The sequence below is a fragment of the Pollicipes pollicipes genome, unplaced genomic scaffold, assembly GCF_011947565.3.
Source record: "Pollicipes pollicipes isolate AB1234 unplaced genomic scaffold, Ppol_2.1 Scaffold_3087;HRSCAF=3621_pilon_pilon_pilon, whole genome shotgun sequence".
Taxonomy (NCBI): Eukaryota; Metazoa; Arthropoda; class Thecostraca; order Pollicipedomorpha; family Pollicipedidae; genus Pollicipes; species Pollicipes pollicipes.
The window spans coordinates 3433769-3448768 of record NW_023596225.1 but is presented as its reverse complement, the minus strand read 5'-3'; the positions used below and the strand labels follow the sequence as shown (position 1 = coordinate 3448768).

The following is a 15000-nucleotide window of genomic DNA, read 5'->3' as shown; positions in this document are numbered from 1 at the left end:
AGATATGCTGCATAGCTTTCAGTGGAATTACCACGTTTTGTGCGTTGTGTGCCAGACTGAAGGGAATTACGTGGCGGTGTTGAGTGCAAAAACAGCATTGGGCTCAATCCATGTGTCAATAGGCCGAAAATGTCGGCGATGTATCGCATTCACAACAGAAGTTTTAGATCACATTTAATTAAAAACTGATTCAGGATAGTCTGTAAATCATAAAGCTAGAGCTGGTGCATAGTCGCTGCTCATCGCCATGTTTGACATTGGCATGCATACCGAACTTCCACACGCTTTAACATTCACCTCAATAGGAAGGTCGATATGCCCCCATAAGATTATCTGAGAATACCTCTCCGGCGCGTCACGAAATCGCGCCCAGATTTTAGTTAGCCTCTGAGGAGCTCCTTGCGCGCGTTTTGACGCCAACGTCATGTCCCTGTCATTTCTGTCGTCTGAGTAGCGACGGAGAAACAATGGACGGCGATCTACGGCCGGCGCAAGCGGCGGGCGGCAACCGAAGAGTCCGCGGGCCGAGCGAGGCAGGCCGCCACCGTTACATCAGTGGAGCCCTGCATCATAAACATATGTGGAAAGCATACAAAACTACGTGTCATTGTACTCAGGATTAAACCAAGAGCACACCTATTTTTTTTTTTTTTTTTTTGCTGCGGATATCGTCTCGCACATATGAGCATGTAGAGCTGAAAAGATAGATTTTCAGGGAAATTTGATCAATGACCTGGCATAGTGGGATCAATTATTGACATATGAACATACAACACGTCAACAATCGCAGCATCTCGCTGACACAATGCACTGGCGTTTTCCGTTAAGCTCTGTCTTTCTAGTGGGGAAGTGGCAACAGGGTGCACGCCCCCCCCCCCCCCTCTAACATTCGGCGTTGTAAAAAACTGCGAATTAGGATGAGGACTATTTTTCTGTGGAAAAACTTTACTCTGCTGTTAATTGCCTGGCATTCACACTGACATTTTTAGTCCGTGTGAGGCGGCATAAGACTGAAAGTTCTTGGTGAACTGCTCAAATGTCCTCCCGAAACGCTGTGATGGTTTGTACTGACTAATGTGAGCTTATGCTGAATTGTTGGGATTTCATGACGGCGATTGGGGTGGTTTTCCATTGCGAAACCTAGAATAAATCGGGAGAACTCTTGTGAAGCTCTAGTTTCTTGCACAACTTTTGTACCGCCATCTCATGCTGGTAAGAAATAATTGACAGGAAGTAACAAAACGAAAACACCGACAAAACACCGTACTGCAACGCGACTGTCTCTATTAAATATGAATTAGATTAAATATGAATGCAACGTGACGGTCGTTGATGTGATAACTTTGCCATTATGAAGTAAGTTAAGTGGCGCGTGCTGCTCCGCATGTTATCGACGTTACGCTCTCAACGCATACCAACCATGGGTGTGGCTTTTTATTCAGTCTAGGGGTTTCAGCTCCCCCCCCCCCCCAACCTGGATTCCAAGCCAAGCTCTCCTTACCTTGAGAACAAAGTGGGTCAAATCCGGTGAGAAACCCGTTTTTGGGTTAGTTGTTTTGTTTTTCAGTTATCAGTCCCAAACTCATGTTGGGAACCTACGCCTCTGATACCACATCAACACTTGCTCGGGCGGCCGGCCGAATATCCTTCGCCCTGGTGAGGTCACAATTTGACCCCTCAGATTTAAGAAAATAAGAAAGCTAGAAATACTAAGTTCACAGGCCGGGTTGGCCTGTACGTGAGCTCACTTGTGTAGAAATTTAAGGTTCGTAGGTAATGACCTTCGGGTTAGATGAATTCAAACAAGGTGAAATACCAGATTGGAGTACAAGTGCTCCCAGACGTTCTCATGTAACCGCCATGCACCTAGATACATATTCGTAGCAAAGGATCACCGTTGTTTACTAAAGGTCAGTGACCTTCTTGACCTTTCGAAGGTGACCAAAAGAATAGGGGCTGCGTTGTTTTTTGCATTTGGACAAATGTCAAGGATTATGCTAGATAATATGTTCTTAAAAACAAAACGTTGACCTGGGTGATTTTAAGCCAGCGACCTATTCTGTCCTTTGAGAAGCCCGTAGAAGATGCATAACGCCGTTCCTGTCATCAATAAAATCAAAATAAGTTCCAAAAACTACCTCATTCAGCAAACCCGAGTTAAAAAGCCTGGCTGGTTTTGACCTTGATCTGACCCTCATAGTTAATTTTTGGTCAATGGAATTGGTTAATTTAATTGTTGTGTTGCCTAGGAAACTATTTCAGAGATGTATTGCTTCGCCTAACGCTCCGTTGCTGCATCAGATTAAACGATTCCCAGAAATTATCTTTGCTAAATTCATGGAATAACTTTGACCTGCCGTAGGTCAACGGCCTTACAAGGTGCATCTAAGTTTTTGATGCCAAACGGTCCAGTTGTCTACAGCTGTGCACAATTTGACGCGGCTTCGCCGCGCCGTTCGGAAATCATTTTGGAAAAACCCTCAGGGTTCCCGTCCACCCGAGTGCCTATTATGACAGATGGCTAGCCTGTCGGGTGATGTTGTAGCAACCGAGAAATAAAGCGTCGTGGCATCCCATGATTCATAAAGTAGCTGTATTTTTGCCAGCAGTTAACTCGGTACGCGCAATATCGGTGTGACATTTTAGCCCCACCACGGAACGCGTGGTGGGCTACGTCACTGCAGCTGTGCCCGCATGACGGCAGATGGACCCGAGGGAGAGCCCGCTCTCTAGATTAGTGAGGCGTTTTGAAAACTAAGGTCAGTTGCTGCTAAATCGACGTTTTGATCGTAAGGTTCGATTCATTCCCTTTAGAAAATACTGCTGTGAAATGTTTTGGGTTGGCCCAATCCCCGCGGCTGCCATGGCTGTCAGATAGCGAAGAGCTAAAGGCGCTTTCGTTGTTTATGCTGCGATTAAGTGACCATGACCACGTGGATAATTCGAGAATGGTATTTAGTGAGATCTGCCGATGCATCAGCGGATGGATGGGTGGAGCATCTTCTCACACATAGCAGATAATCCATGCCGTGGAGTTTATCCATCGCAAGGGATGGTCATCTTAAGCAACAGCGGTCTGCGGGATTTGGTTGAGCTTAGATACTTTGCCTCCATTCCATGGTCATCGGGTCTCGTGGCACCTCACTCCATTTGTTGATGTTAGGTTACTCTTAAGGTTATTTGAGTTTTTCAAATGTGCTCCATTCCTGCTCCAAATTAATATATGAGCTTGCTTAATTCTTTTGCGCCAAAACGACCAATAACTGTTACTTGGGTAACTACGCACTGCCACGCATGCACGGAATTGTCGGAATCCTCGAGATTAAATAATGTCTTACTTTAAGCCATGCTCGAAATAGTGTTCTTTGCCAGCATCGGCTTGTCTCGACATAATCAAATTCCTGACGTTGCAACTGTCCCGAGGGTCACGGATCCTGATCATTTCTATGAGCTCAGTGTCGGCGATGGCGCACTCGCCGCCGGCTTGTTTATCTCTACACGCCCTGTTGTCTATTTCCCGATCGTTGGAGGCGCAGCGGCCCGTCCATAATTGAGGAGCGGGCGGCGCGTGGGTGGCGGGCCGGCCAACATCTGTGCTGCTCCCGGACCCCGGCCGCAAAGCTGTCCAATGCGGCGCAAACATGTTTGTCGACCGGCAGCGGGATTTATCGCGGCGGTGATTGTGTCGCTCAGCGAGCCGACCCGAGTAAGGCAGGCAACCGACCTGATGTCGGCGCGGACGGTGATCTGCTGACAGGACGGAGTGATGGCATGCTGTCAGGAAGGGGCGGTGACCGGGAAGGGGCGGTGACCGGCCTTGTGGGTGGAGTGGTGACCTGCCGTTCGAGTTGGGTAATGCCCTGCGGTGTAGGCGGACCGGTGACTGCTGTTTGGGCCGTTGGTGACTCGCTGTGCGGACGCGATGCTGACACGCTGGCCAGGTGCAGCGGCGGGCGACCGCCTGGGCCCGGTGTCCGTGCGGGCCTAACATGTGACCATGTCGGCAGATCACGAGCTGGTGTACCGGGACATGTGGGGCGGCCTCTCCGTGCTCGACTGCGAGAGTCTGGCCACTCGCACACTGGTCAGCAACGTCACCTTCGTAAGTACGCGGTGGCCAGTCGCTGCGCCCCGGCAGCGGCCAAAGCGTCTAGTAAGCTGCTTTCTGCGTTTTTTTTTGGCGATGCATTTAGTGATACGTTTGGCAGGGATGTCACTGTGCAGTCCGTCCCTCTGCCGTGGTCTGCTGTGCAGTCCTTCCCTCTAATGCGGCCTGCTGTGTAGTTCGTCCCTCTACCGTGGTCTGCTGTGCAGTCCGCTCCTAATGTGGCCCGCTGTACAATCCGTCCTTCTAATATGTCCCGCTGTGCAGTCCGTCCCTCTACCGTGGTCTGCTGTGCAGTCCGCCCCTCTAATGTGTCCCGCTGTGAAGTCCGTCCCTCTACCGTGGTCCGCTGTGCAGTCCATCCTTCTAATGTGTCCCACTGTGAAGTCTGTCTCTCTACCGCGGTCCGCTGTGCAGCCCGTCCCTCTAATGTGTCTCGCTGTGTAGTCCGACCTTCTAATGTGTCCCGCTGGGAAGTCTGTCTCTCTACCGTGGTCCGCTGTGCAGTCCGTCCCTCTATTGTGTCCCACTGTGAAGTCCGTCTCTCTACCGTGGTCCGCTGTGCAGTCCATCCTTCTAATGTGTCCCACTGTGAAGTTCGTCTCTCTACCGCGGTCCGCTGTGCAGTCCGTCCCTCCAATGTGTCCCACTGTGAAGTCCGTCTCTCTACCGTGGTCCGCTGTGCAGTCCATCCTTCTAATGTGTCCCACTGTGAAGTCCACCTCTCTACCGCGGTCCGCTGTGCAGTTCGTCCCTCTAATGTGTCCCGCTGTGTAGTCCGTCCATTTACCGTGAACTCACCTTTCTAACGGCATTCATCGGAAACAAGCATACTTTGCGATTGATGCGCTGAAATCAGACAGAGTATGAAAACCTGTCGACGCAGGGCTTGTTACGAACAGCCGGGAGTATTTTTACCGCTAAGTGATCGGAATATCGTGAAAATGCGGAAACACTCCTCACCAATCTGATGTGTTTCGGCTCACAAGCACTGATTTACAAATTTGGAGAAATTTTTCTTTCCTTATATACGCCAACTATTTTCGGGAGCATTCTTAAATATTTAAAAAATGACTTAAAACCTTAACGTCATGTCATAGCGCGCTGCGTCGACTCCCAGCGCAGTCGAAAATAGCGTGACCAAGAATAGTCACGTGACTGCGCCGTAACCTGATCTCGGTGTGGTGGAAGTGGCCCGCTGTGCCGTCTGTCACTCTGCCGTGGTCTGCTGCGCAGTCTGGCCCTCTGCCGCGGTGCCCCGTGCCGTCCGCCCTCTGCCGCGGTGCACCGTGCCGTCCATTCTCCGCAGGGTGCAGCGCCGCACCCGGCCGATTTCAGAGCATCGGTCGTCAATGTTTGATGACCGTGTTCGGGGCTGGCTCGTGCGCTGGTCGCAAGGCGGTCTCCGGAGACGTCACGTCCAGCCTGGGACGAGCGCGGCACCGCTTCCAAATACAGGTCACGAGCCGCCGCCATGTAACGCGCCTCCAGACTGACACACGAGCCGAGGCGGGACACGCGAGTCGCGCCTCGCCGCCGAGCGAGACTGTGTGTGCCTCGCTAGGCGAGCCATTGGGAAAGGCAGGCATACTCGTCGTGTGCTGTGGTGATCACATGGCTACGGCTTGCTGGAAGCTATGGATAGTTGGACGTCGAAAGGTTGAATGCATTGCATTGTATTGGGTCCCAGCTAGAGTACTTCATGGGCTCGGTAGACCCACGAGCACCAATATGAAATGGGCGACGGAGTGGGTTGGTCGCAGATTTTGGGAAATTACGGTAATTAGTCAAGGTTGGGGTAAGATATTTACGATGTGTCGAGTAAAAGCTTCAGGAAATGCTACACAATGCTATTGCCATTTGCGCTTCTTTTACTCAAATCGAGCTTTCTTCAAACTGCTTAAGTATTTGCCATTGCGAAATAGTATGTACATGTCTAATATTCCCTGAAATGTTTCCGTAACTTAACTTAAGTGCCGACCAAAACTCGACGGTTGAGAAACAGTTGGACACAACTAAATTTGAATGGGCAGCGGGGTGGATTGGGTAAAGGAATTCCTCTCCCATGAGGATCCCTGTTCTCAGAGGTCGCCGAATGTTTGGTTCCCCTCATTCGGCGCTTCATAAAGGTAGACTGCACCGCTGTGCACATCGGTATACGGGACAGTCTATACCTGTGAGTTGCATCTTGGGTAGAATGTGTCCCCAGTTGACTGTGAAATACTCGAGCCATTTTTTTCTAGCAATGATTAATGACATGGCAATAATCTGTCGCATAACTTCTGTCCCGTCATAAAATATGCTGTCATTACGTGTTATCCTGGTAAGTCCACGGGTGGCGCGGAGGCCGGCCAGTACAAAGCACAGGCCGCGATGCGTCCTGGAGTCGCACGTTGGAGCCCCTACAGGTCCACGCCATTCCACGGCCATGGTCATACATATTTGCCATGCCCCTAAGTATGGCATGGCGCAAGATGGTTCAGTTTAAAATCACCGATTTCCATGAAGAATGTTTTTTGATTGATCGATGCCTGAAAACCTCCCCCGCTTTACAAGGGGGATGGTCTGAGTCGCTTTACATAGAGGATGGTCTGTGCTGCTCTACATTGAGGATGGTCCGGGCGTCAAAATGGTGCCGTCGTTTGAATTTTTTGCGGCTTGTTTTGATCAGGCCAATCTCCGGTACTCAAGCTCCGGAAGAGTGCGAGGACGCGAAGTAAATCATCGAAATCGGATTCGACGTGGGGGCTAGGCAAAGTGGAAAATGGCGAAAATGATATACATTCGCCGACGAGGTTGTCGAAGGCACTTGATGCGGCCATCTCCTGAGACGTTTGTGAAATCTGGAGAGTTTGTGTGAAAACGTCCGTGTATATTGCACGCCCCGTGTTTTTCGCAATGGACGGGTGCGAGATTTGGAGCTGATAATTGCTAAAGGATGGTTGCACTCTGCTGTGTGTTTGTGCGATGTCAAATGCCACTTTCCGCTGCGTCTTTCTAAGCTCCCAACTCGCCCGTTTTGTGCGTAAATAAAACTAATGATGTTGAGATATCCCTGAATTCAGGACCGTTTAATCCATCGCCTTCCAGCTCAATCCTCTCTCCCTACCTCACGAATTTTGTCGAGTGTCCACCAGACCAACTGAATTCCATTTCTTATTCAGAATAGATTCGAGTCGACTCGAGTGCCGTTTATCTGACGCAATATGCCGTAATAAAGTATGCGAGTTGAGGCAGGATCGAAATGGTGGCGTGCCGAACTTAGATTCCCTGGGCGCAATCGGGCTGAAGCCGCGGACGTCGAGCTATATTGCTGAACAAAGAAACTGACTCTGATCCCAGAAACTCATCCACTCAAAAGGTTGGAACTAATCTAAAAAATTGACACCCTTGCCTGCAAGCAACCAGCGGGTTTTGTTCAGTGCATAATGTTTGCCAGTCACGAGGCATTTGGAAACTGAAGAAATCTAGTCTGAGAACAAGGTGGTATGCGGAACTGCTGCTGATCGTTGGATCGAAACTAGTACAATCCATGCTTCGTGTGTGGCTGACTGAAGTAGACTTCCTCTCACTGCTTTGTGTCCATCTAAATCCCTGCCAGGCTCCGATTTATCACCATGAGTCTTAAACAACTCTTAGCTTGCAGCTCCGACGTAGCGCCTCTCCTTTCTTCATCACAGTGCATATGTATCGCTATTTGATTTGTTTCCAAGCAACCTTTGACTGCTTGGCCATACGTTGCTTGTATTTAAGCGGTATTCCATCTTGGCAAACCGATAAAGCTTAACACAACACGATGAAATTTTAATCGGTAGCAGTCTGGTCTTTCCATGTAGCCACGCTTTGCTACAATGTAGCTCTTGCAAGAAAAAAATCGCATGCAGAAACATGGGGTGTCTCGTGCTATCGTTCATTATAGACGTTGCACAGTAAATTGCTGCTAAGCATAGTGTTGATTAATTCACTGGTGATTAATGTCGATGCGCTTGTATTGTATTCATGAAATGCATGACGCTGCCGTTGCTCCTAGTCACGAGATCCCGCTGAGCGATGCACGTTAGATCGCGTGTGTCGACAGTTCCGAGCCTGCAGAAGCGACAGCTCTGAGCCTACCATATCGCCCGAAGGAAATGACGTCATGCAGCTGATGCTTATGCAGACCGAATATTGACGGTCCTCGTATTGTGCTGCAAATGGTCCACATGACCTTGTTCGGGCAGTATTCTCAGCCGTTGGAGGGTGTTATTCATTGCAGCAGAAGGTCCAGGCCATTTTTCGGGCTCCAAATTATTACGTACGCTTTACGCCTGACCCTTCTTCGACTTCGTCATGACTCAGCTAACACCGACCTCCCGAGCTCCAAGAATCTTCAGTGGTATTCTCAGCATGCACAGGGTTAAGCAGCGTGGCAATGTGATTTCAACGTGCATGCTCGAGTTATATCTATACAAAATTTGTGTGCAACAGAGTATGATATATAAGCACGATAGCCACTTTCTCTGTTAAGCGTTGGCTGCGAACCCGAGGCGTTTTTTGACATGTACCGACTGCCGGCAGTGCAATGGGATGACGGCGTGTCACCGGACCTCGTACAGGTGTGTGCCTCCTCGTTCACAGAGGCAGCATAATGTGCGGCATTTCTGGGTCTCATCTGACCAGCAGTACGTCCTCCTGGCCCACAACGTCCGCCAGGTACGTGTAGCTCGTGAAAAGCGTTGTGGGCACCCGCGCGATGTGTCAGTTGATAGGCTTTTGGCAAACAGCTGTGCAGTTTTTTTTAGTTATATTGCTGGCTCCGGTAATTTTTAACCTTTATTTGGTTTGTATTCCTCCTAGGTCATCAGTCGCTTTTTGAGGACTCATTTGCATGTACATGCAGGGCATGGTACTTCTGGGAGTGCTGAAAGCGAAATGCCCCCTGCACTGTGTTCTCTTTCGATGTGACGCCACGTAAGGCCCTTTCTCGCCTTAGTCCATCCTCCGAGAGCGCCTGGCGCCGGAGTAGAATGGGTTGGGGGCGGTGGGGTTGGAGGGCAGGGGGGGCGTCCTAGACACTGACATAAGCACTACCTAACTAAGTTGAGATGATTAGGCCCATAGTACAAGCGATTGGCGCCTACTTGGGTTGGAAATGTCGATGAGTTTAATCGCTTTCTGCGGAGATCATCCATGTTTTTGGTTTTACATCTTTGTTTTTGGTGTTTTGGCTTTTGCGTTTTTGCCTTAGATACAAATGGTAGGTGCCTGTTGAGATTGATCACATCGATAACTCTAATGAATAGTTTCCAAGATCATCCATGCCTTGGTGTGAAATTGAAGCAGTATTATTTGTGGTTAAGCATATGGACATTTTTACCGGCGACTGAAAGATGAACGACATTTTTATATCAACTGACTAGCCTCCATCAAGCACTTGATCAGCACTGTAATGAAAGCACTACCGCATGATACTCGCCTGCCAAAGGCACTATGCAAAGGCAGAAACTTAGCGCGATTATCACTGCGTAGGAGCAACTTACGGGAAAAATAAAAGAAATTCGACTGAATTAGGAGAGCCTGTCCAATCTGTGTAATACTCAACTCAAGCATACTTTCTTGGACGACGCAAGACCTGAAGCAGTTCGGTTACCGGAGCAGGACGGCTCGAAATTAGAAGTAGTATAGGTCGCTGTGTCGCAGGCGCGCAGAGAAAATGGTCCCATCCATCTCATGGCTACATTCCTGGAACCGCCAACACCACATCAGTTGTAACGATCGGATTGGTATCCCGGCTCTTGCCGAGCATATATCAGGCTGCATAAGCTGCGTCATCACCCCAGCAGAGCAATGTAGCCTTACGAACCACTTCTTAAGGGTTGGCGTTGCACTCAATGTCTTGGTACGGCTGTCCCCCGCCCCCCTTTAAGCCCGGCCGGTTTTACTCATTTCCGGGCGATTGTTCAGGTCGAGCCGCCTAGGTGCGATTTCTGTGGCTGAAACCCAGATGCCTATGCCATCTATTAACCGCTTGCGGAGTCCCACCAACTGGACTACAGAGGTGAAAAACTTAAAGCTGACTGCTGACCCATATCCTGGTGTATCTTTATGGAGCAATTCGTTTTTATTGTCTGCTCGTACTCGCTTTCGGTGCTCAGGCTTATGGTGAAGAGTCAGAAAACTTTGGCGCTGGTATTGGCCAGTCCGTTTGTGATATGCGCTTTATGGCTGGGACCAGTCAGCAGATTACTGTTTACTGCATCAGTGAGACCAACTCTGGAAGCCGTAAGCTTTTTGTGTTGCCGGGGAGAGTGCTCACGCAAGTTTAGCTGGCTCTGGGCCGCCTATAAATGATATTAACTGCTTGGAGGGTGGTGTTGATAGATACGCCTCTGCGACAAACCCTTCGTTCTGTGACCCTCAGCTAAGTTGATTAACGTTAAACTTTTCAATGGGATTGGTTACGGCTCAGAAAAGGCCGAAGCCACGCTGTCGTGGGGCTCTTCTAGATGGTGTCAGATCAAGTTGTCGATCATGCCGTGATCAATAGCAACTCTGTACGGGATCCTGTTCGTCTGTTTTTGTCGACAGAGTATTATTGTAGGCCTGTGCAGGGATCAGTGGGACTGTAACCTGCATGATAACTTAGCATGTTTACAACATATCCCGACATAGGACATTTCAGGTATGCGTTCATGCGAGAACGATCATAACTCACCACAAGATCATCTTTGATGACTTCATGACTGATGTGGCCGGCCCAGCTCTCTTGGTGACGTTTAGGAGTTGTCAATGGCGATAACGGTCCACGCATTCCGTTTCGCGCTCGCGTCTCTTCACTGAGGCTGACCCTGCTGACCTTGACCGCTGCGTCCCACCCGTGCTTACCCCTGCTGACCTTGACCGCTGTGCCCCACTCCTGCTGATCCCTGCTGACTGCGACCACTCCATCCCACTGCTACTAACTCCCGCTGTCCTTGACCGCCCCATCCCACAAAGGTGACCCATGTTGACCTTGAACGCCATGTCCCACTCCTGCTGACCCAGGCTGGCCGTGACCGTCGCGTTTTGTATCTTCTGACCTATCTTGACCGTGACCCCCGCATCCCACGGCTGCTGATCCATGTTGACCTTGCCCGCCACGTACCATTCCTCATGACCCGTGTTGACCGTAATTGCCGTGTGGTGTTCCCACTGATCCGAGCTGACCGAGACCGGTGCGTCCCACTCATGCTGATCCGTGCTGACCTTGACCCACACGTCCCACTCCTCCTGACCCGTGTTGAGCACCTCCCACTCCTGCTGATCCGTGCTGACCTTGACCGACACGTCCCGAATACACTTTTGCCCGGTACCAGCTGCGGGCAGAGCACGCGCCGCGCGCACTGTCTGCCGACTGACGAGGTGGTGTGCTGTTTCAGAAGTTTCGCCACTCGTACATTGCCCAGTACACCGTCTACGACATCGCCCGAGGGTGAGTGCCAGCCCCCTCTCCCCCTTCCCCTCCGCAGTGGAGCGTCGGACATGGGTCAGCCACTTGTCTGCACGTGGAGTGCTGCAGCGTCACCACTGTGCTGGGCTGTGCGCGGTATTGTGCGTCTGGATGACGCTGTATGGCGGATGTCTCAGTTGTGCTGTAGATACGTTGTTATGAACGGGTCCCTGATTCCAGCGCGGATTCTCGGCACCAAGTTGCCCTGGCAATTAGCATGAATTTAACCCATCGGGAGGCATATAAACTCCCATTTTTCCCGACTGAACGTTCGTCCCTCCCTATGTGCTCGTTTCATCCATATTTTTGCACTTTTACCGTTATAACAGTGTTTTAAGCCACGTTGCCTGCCCAGATCTTGGTTTGACTTTTCATTCTGAGCCTTGGCTATATCCATGGGGCAGGAAGGGGCTGGGGCTGAACCCCGACGCGCTCCAAACAGCACACTCGTGGTTCAAATTATTCCGCATATTGTCGCGCCGTGACGTTTTGGGTCTTAGTTTGAGACGTCACGACTTTGGACCCGTGTTTTGGGTCTTAGTTTGAGACGTCACGACTTTGGACCCGTGTTTTGGGTCTTAGCTTGAGAAGTCACGACTTTGGACCCGTGCTTTAGGTCTTAGTTTGAGACGTCACGACTTTGGACCCGTGTTTTAGGTCTTAGTTTGAGACGTCACGACTTTGGACCCGTGTTTTGGGTCTTAGTTTGAGAAGTCACGACTTTGGACCCGTGTTTTGGGTCTTAGTTTGAGAAGTCACCACCTTGGACCCGTGTTTTGGGTCTTAGTTCAAGACGTCACGACTTTGGACCCGTGTTTTGGGTCTTAGTTAGAGAAGTTACGACTTTGGACCCGTATTTTGTGTCTTAGTTTGAGACGTCACGACTTTGGACCCGTGTTTTAGGTCTTAGTTTGAGACGTCGCGGCTTTGGACCCGTGTTATGGGTCTTAGTTTGAGAAGTCACGACTTTGGACCCGTGTTTTGGGTCTTAGCTTGAGAAGTCACGACTTTGGACCCGTGTTTTGGGTCTTAGTTTAAGACGTCATGCCTTTGGACCCGTGTTTAATGAGTGTTTCTATGCCGTCTTCGTTGGCTGCTACCGTTTCAAATGGTCTATCACTTTGGGAGCGGGGGACAACCGGACCTTTGTCGAGGTTTTTCGTTAATCTATATCACGGTAGGATGTGCATTTAGGTGCGACATTCATCGCCACTGATTTCCTGTCTGACTTAGGAGGCACTGGAGCTCTTTTTAATTCCCATTTGTATCAAGAGCGTGGTTTAGCAAAACACGTCGAGAGATGTCCTGTAAACAAAAATTAAGCTTCCCCCCCCCAAAATGCACTCAACAGTGATGCTAGGATGGGGGAGGGGGGGGGGGGGCAGCCCCATCCAAACTGAAAACTACACCCCTAGTCAGTACCATATATTTTCTACCCATTTATTAGTTAGGTCCTGTCAAAAGTTGGCCACAAAAAGAACAAATTATGGATGCTATCTTTGGATAATGACGCTCGCTCAAATGTTGACTTGCAAAGCATTAGAACAATTCGTATGTTATTTATGCCGTACGTCTCCTATCCACTGACTGTTTCAATCTCATCGCCGAAAATCGGCAGTAAATCTGGCTGATGCTGAAGACCTTGTGGCGGAGAAGCGGTCCGACCATTCTTCTTCCCTCCGGAACAAACACATCTGCCCAACGATGCCGCCGCTCTGTGGGGAGAATGACTCCCCGGCGGGGAGGAGGGGAGGAGGAGGGAGAGGGGATGGGACGTCCCTGGGACGCAGATGACGCGCGGCTCGAACCGTACTAGCGTACCCTAGCGTCGCAGCGACATGAGATCAGCGCATTTTGTCGGGATAGAAATGAGGTAATCGTATTGAAAAAAATGTTGGCGTATGTGCGCAATCTGTATCATGTTGTAACCATGAAGGGTTTTAAGGTCCTGTTTTTCGGCATTTTGAGTGATTCTTATGTTGACAGTTATCAGAGTGGTTATGTTGACGGTTATCGACCTTCAGCACACCAGGAGGTGTGGGTTAAAGGGAGAGTGTTTTGTTCATGTGGGATTTTGCATTGCGCGCATAGGATTGTAGGGCACTTCGGTTTGGATCGATTCGCATCCCTACATTCATTCGGTCACATCGATTCACATTGATTCACACCTATTGCTATCTCACTTTTTCACGATTCACATGGAATCGTATGCAATAAACAGAACAATTTGAACCACGAGGGCGCTGATTGTAGCGCGTCGGGCTCCAGTTGTTTCCGGCCCCAAGGATATAGCCACGGCTCGGAATGAAAAGTCAAACCAATATCCGGGCAGGCAACGTGGCTTAAAACACTGAATCGTATGAGTAACCCAGTAACCCCAAACAATTTTTACTACTAATTACCGGCCCATATCGCGATCGTATGTTTAGGCCGCAACCACGGAATTACCTAACAATTGTGGTGTATATGAGGTGTAGCAAGGCAACCTACGATGTTTTGTCGCTTAAATCTTGGAGTGGAACATTACGAGCATTTTATTGTCTCAGCTGAACATCCTTGGACTCCTCAGCGACAGAGATAAACAAAAGGCAGTCAAGTAGCATTGTCATTGAATTGGTTCATTCAGCACATCACAAAATTAAGGAAATGATAGTTCTTCTCTTATTCCCATGCCATCAGGGCCTCTCACAGGTACATACATACCTGGTCCTCACAAAGGCTCATTCCACAATGGCCCAATCGCAGCTGCAGTTGGCACCACTGACACAGCGAGCTCTCACAATGGACGTCTAATCGTCCAAGCAGAACAAAAAGAGAGAGATAATCCACCTTAGCGCTTGCTCAGACCACGGTAATGTCGAACCGTACTCTTTTAAGATGTTTTTATTAATTGGCGTCCAGCGTGCTTTGAGTGCATCTAGAGTGCTCTGAGCCTTCGGCCACGGGGCTCGAGGCCTTTCCTGCTCATAACGAGGGCAAATTTTACGCAGTCACGTTTTTTTTCTACAATAAGGATACGTGTGGTATTTTTTTTCCGTCACTGTGATCTTACGTGATGTTATGTTTCGGGGGTGAGGTGAAGACACTTGTCATCAAAGCAATTGCTTAAGGCTAACGGGCTAAGGAGGCATAATTTCCCGCACATTTCAGTTTGCATGGGATGCGCCGTTAGAAGTGTCATGTATTCCTGTATTTCTTGATGTCGCCTTTTATCCGGTACATCCTACTATATTGAATTATCAGCATTACAAAGCCGTACACATGGCAATCTGCAACACGCTGGGTAGAGCAAACTAACCACATATGCAAGTGTTTTGAATGTTTTGTTGGAGACCTCTCACCAGGCCAGGTAACGGCGGACAACCAGCTGCCCGTCGGCAGGCAATGCATCATCTACTTATCGCGAAGCAATTTCAACACTGACCTG

At 49.6% G+C, this 15000-nt stretch overlaps 1 protein-coding gene across 1 annotated transcript in view; it reads left to right on the top strand.

Moving 5' to 3' along the window:
* The window catches only part of LOC119114946 (dipeptidyl aminopeptidase-like protein 6), a 38798-nt gene that overhangs the window by 21548 nt on the left and 2250 nt on the right, over positions 1 to 15000 (top strand). Inside the window, exons 3-5 of the mRNA XM_037239000.1 lie at positions 4008 to 4102; positions 8723 to 8797; positions 11503 to 11555. Coding sequence (XP_037094895.1) covers positions 4008 to 4102; positions 8723 to 8797; positions 11503 to 11555 — 223 coding nt within the window. The remainder of the gene's footprint in view (positions 1 to 4007; positions 4103 to 8722; positions 8798 to 11502; positions 11556 to 15000) is intronic.